Consider the following 4,476-nt stretch of genomic DNA (forward strand, 5'->3'; position numbering starts at 1 on the left):
AACTGAAAGCCTAATAATAAGATTAAGACATACTTTATTGATCCCGCACAGGGAAATTACATCAAGCAGCTTGCAGTTGAATCCAAGCTGATGGAGCAGAAATGAACTGAAAAGATACCACCCTCACCACTGTACTGCCCCTTTTCTCCTACCTGTGGTCCTTCGATTCCATTAACACCCTGAGGCCCAGGTGGGCCAGGTGGCCCAGGAGGTCCTGGTGGGCCCTAGAACACACAAAGACATGGCCACAAATGACATCACACATTCATAGTCAAACATGAAGGAAGAATTTGGTGATTATCCGAAACAATCTCTGCAAGGTAAGAACAGAAACACTGCTTGCAGACAGGGCTGCTGGTTGACAGATCAGACCTGAGGCCCGGGCTGCCATGGGTTTATTGGAGTTCCTGGAGCTCCCTGGAAGACAAAGGTAGGCAAAATCAGAGCAGCACTGGTGCTTGCTAAATATACAGAAAGTGCAGTGTGATGTTAAGAATAATAATACAAATGTCAAACACAGAAAGATGCAAGTGGTGGTGGTGGGTAACTCAGCGGGAAGGTAAATTCTTCTCAATATGCCCCCTATGGAGTCATAATAAACCTACTGATTGTGTGTTTAAAAGAAATCAATGTTTTCAGTCTACTGTCGCGAGGCAACCATTCTTTAGATTAGGTCTGTTTGTGTTTGTGTGTGTGTGTGTGTGTGTACATGTGTACTCACAGGTCCGCCAATGCCCGTGTGCACAGGGTTTATGCAGTTGCACTCTCCAGGCTCACCCTGAAACATGCATAAAAAAGTGAAAGTCTTAGCACAATTTTAAGCACAAGCTGCAAAACGAGTCCTCATTTAACATTACAGCCCTAGTTAGAGTCGAAACTCTTTGAGCTTTTAGGAAACTCCTGTGCAGTTTTGCTAAATCCTAAAATATAATGCATCACAAAGAAACTCAAAACTGCAAGGGGTGACATGCTATGAATGCTTATTTTTATACTACTTTATGAACTGAAAGTGTTGCATTACATGAATTTGTCCCTAAAACCTTAATGTAATGTAAGAATACAACAAATGGATAATATTATGATTCGAAGAAAGATGCATTCACCCAACATCTGTAATACGAGGAGCCCATGATATCCCTATTACATACCTGCTCTCCCTACTTTCCTAGTCCAAATCAGGTTTCTTAGTATTTATGTAACAGTACAGAGCATAGCTCCAGATTTTATATGAATACACTGAATAAAGATTCTGAATTATCTGCAAAACTTTACCTATTTAGCTTATTCTCTCTCAATTTTCTCAACTTTCTTGTCAATTGTGGGCTTATGTCCCACATGCCACACCCCTCCCAACCCTCAAGCACTGCCTTCACTGCTTCTTCATCTCTCCCAACCTCTCAGTAACAGTCTGGACTGGTGCCTCCGATGAATGCGGTAATTAATAGTTTCACACACTTTCTCTCTTAAGGCCCCAAAACTCCTCTAGTCTGCCAGCAACAGTACACTTGTCACCTCTGCTACCAGTCTATCTTTAGCCCGAGGCAGGTGTGTGTGAGCGCACTTATGCGTGTGTTTGTGTGTGTGTGTGTGTGTGTGTGTGTGTGTGCGTGTGTGTGTGCATGTGTGTGTGTGCGTGCGTGAGGTGAAGGGAACCATCTCTTGTGATTACCATCTGTTCCACCCCCTTATATTCAAACCCCTCCAGATCCCTTCATCCAAACAAAACGGTAGACTTACCTTGTCCCCCTTAGCTCCATCAAGACCCTGCAAAAGAAGGAGACAGCTCAAACACACACACACACACACACACACACACACACAAGCACTTAGTTACTCTTGCTTTGTTGTTCCAGAAGAAAGCTCGCAGGGCAGTGAGCTGAGCGTAGATCAGGGGACAGAGGATGAAATGGGAGCAGACATTGCCTCTGTTATGGATCGAGGCAGACATCCTTGGTTACAAATGATGCCTAAACCAAGGACAATTCCCAAAGAAGCTTAAAGAAAATTAAAAGTCTAAACAGACACTAACACAGAGACAATTACATTTCTAGAACATCTCTACAAATTGTTGATGCACATGTGCAAAAACATGCAAATGAAACACTTCAAGACAAGGAACAAGACAACTCACAGGTTTGCCATCAGCTCCTTGAGAGCCCAGGGCTCCATCTCTGCCCTGTTTGTGAAAAAGTAAGTAGGAAAGTTGTCGTTTGACAAGATAACAGCATGACATTATATGCCAATGTGCACAGGCAAAAAGATGCATTTGGGTCCTACCGCGGGCCCTGCTACTCCAATGCCCGGAGGCCCCTGTGGTCCTGGAAGCCCGACTTCACCTTTGGAGCCCTATGAACAGGAAACACTCACGTGGGTTCACTGTTTCAAACAAAATGAGGTACATGTGATTGCATATTGCAACAATACGTTGGGCTTACACCTCTATATCCTATGCTACCTTTCCTCCTTCTGGGCCAACAGGGCCAGTCAATCCTCTGGCTCCAGGTGGTCCCTGTACAAAGAAAGAGATTAGACCAAAATCCGAAAATGTAGTGGAGAAAAGTACAACTTTAGAAATATGACATTGACTTACTACAAGTCCTGGGAGCCCTCTTGGTCCCTCTTCACCCTAAGCCATTAATGAAAAAGACAAAAAAAGAAAGGCAGGAGGTTTAGGTGGGAAGGAAACAAAGAATGGAGATTTGCACTGTAAGAGTTATTTCACATGTTTTCCCAGTGGTGTAGTAAGGAAGAACGGGCTTCCCCGGTGTCAACAACGCAATAACAATTCCACAAGGAACCAAAGGACTTAGAGATCGAACAGCCCAGGGGTATTTTTAGATGGTTATTTACGACTTCATGAATGTATTGTTGGATTTAAGAGGCAGGAAAACAATATTTATTACTGAGATCACAGCAGGACCACATCCACCTAGGAGATGTGTGTATGTTTTGTATGAAGGAGCAGCAGCAGTTGATGACATAAAAACTCCAGATGTGGACACATCAGTCTTACTTGTGGTCCTGGAAGGCCGACTCCTGCATCTCCAGCTTCTCCCTACATGGGGCACAGGACAACACAGATTAGTATCCGTCAGTGACACATGATAAGAAACAATTCTACGCATGTATTTATGAACATGATAGAAAAATGCTCATTCACACCTTGCTGCCTTTGGGCCCAGCAGGCCCCTGCACACCTGGTAAGCCGGGTTTTCCCTGAAGAGAAAACATGTAAGATGATCATCATCAATTTTCCTAGACAGAAGTACAGTACATCTATAAATACTTACAAAATATGTTTTTATATATAAATAAATACACAAATCCCTCACATTTCTGCCAGACTTCCCTTCCCCAGCGGGACCAGGGTCTCCTCTCTCTCCTTTAGGACCTTGCACAGTTACACCATCGCCCACAGCAGTGCCCACAGAAGCACAGCTGGTACAAGCATCACCCTGGGAAAACACAACAAATTCAAATCATGATCCAGGAACCTTTTGGAAAAATCAAATTGAACAATAATAATAATGCCCCTATTTAGCCAATCAGTGTACATTTTTAACAACTGGAAACCATCATTGGTCCAAAAGTGTGACCAGTGGCATCTAAGATCACCTGTAATTTGACGTCTCCGTAGATGAAGAGACAAAAGACCCATCCGTACAAACTCAAAAAGACCCAACTAGATCTCTATCATTTATGGTGTGCAGAAAACATGGCTGCTTTTACATTGTACTCACTTTACCATTGATGCAATAAATCAGTCAGCGGATGCAAAATAAAGTGTAGCAAAGTTGATCTGACTTAACATTTCGGTTACTCCGTACCTTTGCTCCCTTCAAGCCCATCAGTCCATCCCGACCAGGCTCTCCAGGCAGTCCTGGGGCTCCGGGAGCTCCATTCAGTCCCTCATCTCCTTGATCTCCTTTTTCACCCTTGTAACATTGAAATATGACGATAAGAGACCCTAACAGTCAACTCTATGAACTGTTGCTCTCACAATTTTATTGTTTGAGCATACAAGGACGCCATTGGTCACACAATATTACACTGATCAACAGTTGGTGGCAGTAATGTGCAAGAAAACGCAGCAATGCACCAGCAAGGGCAGTTAGGAAGAAGACTACTAGCAAGTACACCGGGATGTAAATATTGCAGTATTTAAAACATTCAAAATATCTGCTATGCAAATGTTTTATGAGGAAGGAATGTACTCCTTTGTTTTAGACATCAAGGATGCACACAATGTGTTTTGGTGAAAAACACAGAATGTAAACATCAATTTTGTTGGTTTATAAGAAAACTCATCAATTTCCCCTCGGCGGCCAAGTTGTTGATGTCAAACTTAAGCCTTATTTTTTATTATAATTGGCTGGTTTGGATTTGTGTTTTTATTATTTTTGAGATTGAGATTTATCTCACTGGAAAATACTGATAATGGTTATAGCCTTAAAAAATCCTCTCAGTCGGTTTGGC

General features: G+C 42.7%; 1 protein-coding gene across 4 annotated transcripts in view; it reads right to left on the reverse strand.

The window, feature by feature from the left end:
* Positions 1 to 4,476, reverse strand: part of col16a1 (collagen, type XVI, alpha 1) — an 88,634-nt gene that overhangs the window by 28,815 nt on the left and 55,343 nt on the right. For all 4 annotated transcript variants that reach the window (XM_032535244.1, XM_032535245.1, XM_032535241.1 and 1 more), the window contains 12 exons: positions 3,828 to 3,935; positions 3,333 to 3,455; positions 3,163 to 3,216; positions 3,014 to 3,055; positions 2,591 to 2,626; positions 2,456 to 2,509; positions 2,278 to 2,346; positions 2,132 to 2,176; positions 1,738 to 1,764; positions 722 to 778; positions 373 to 417; positions 153 to 224 (listed from right to left, as the gene is read on the reverse strand). In XM_032535244.1, coding sequence (XP_032391135.1) covers positions 153 to 224; positions 373 to 417; positions 722 to 778; positions 1,738 to 1,764; positions 2,132 to 2,176; positions 2,278 to 2,346; positions 2,456 to 2,509; positions 2,591 to 2,626; positions 3,014 to 3,055; positions 3,163 to 3,216; positions 3,333 to 3,455; positions 3,828 to 3,935 — 732 coding nt within the window. The remainder of the gene's footprint in view (positions 1 to 152; positions 225 to 372; positions 418 to 721; positions 779 to 1,737; positions 1,765 to 2,131; positions 2,177 to 2,277; positions 2,347 to 2,455; positions 2,510 to 2,590; positions 2,627 to 3,013; positions 3,056 to 3,162; positions 3,217 to 3,332; positions 3,456 to 3,827; positions 3,936 to 4,476) is intronic.

Source organism: Etheostoma spectabile, chromosome 14 (genome assembly GCF_008692095.1).
Source record: "Etheostoma spectabile isolate EspeVRDwgs_2016 chromosome 14, UIUC_Espe_1.0, whole genome shotgun sequence".
Taxonomy (NCBI): Eukaryota; Metazoa; Chordata; class Actinopteri; order Perciformes; family Percidae; genus Etheostoma; species Etheostoma spectabile.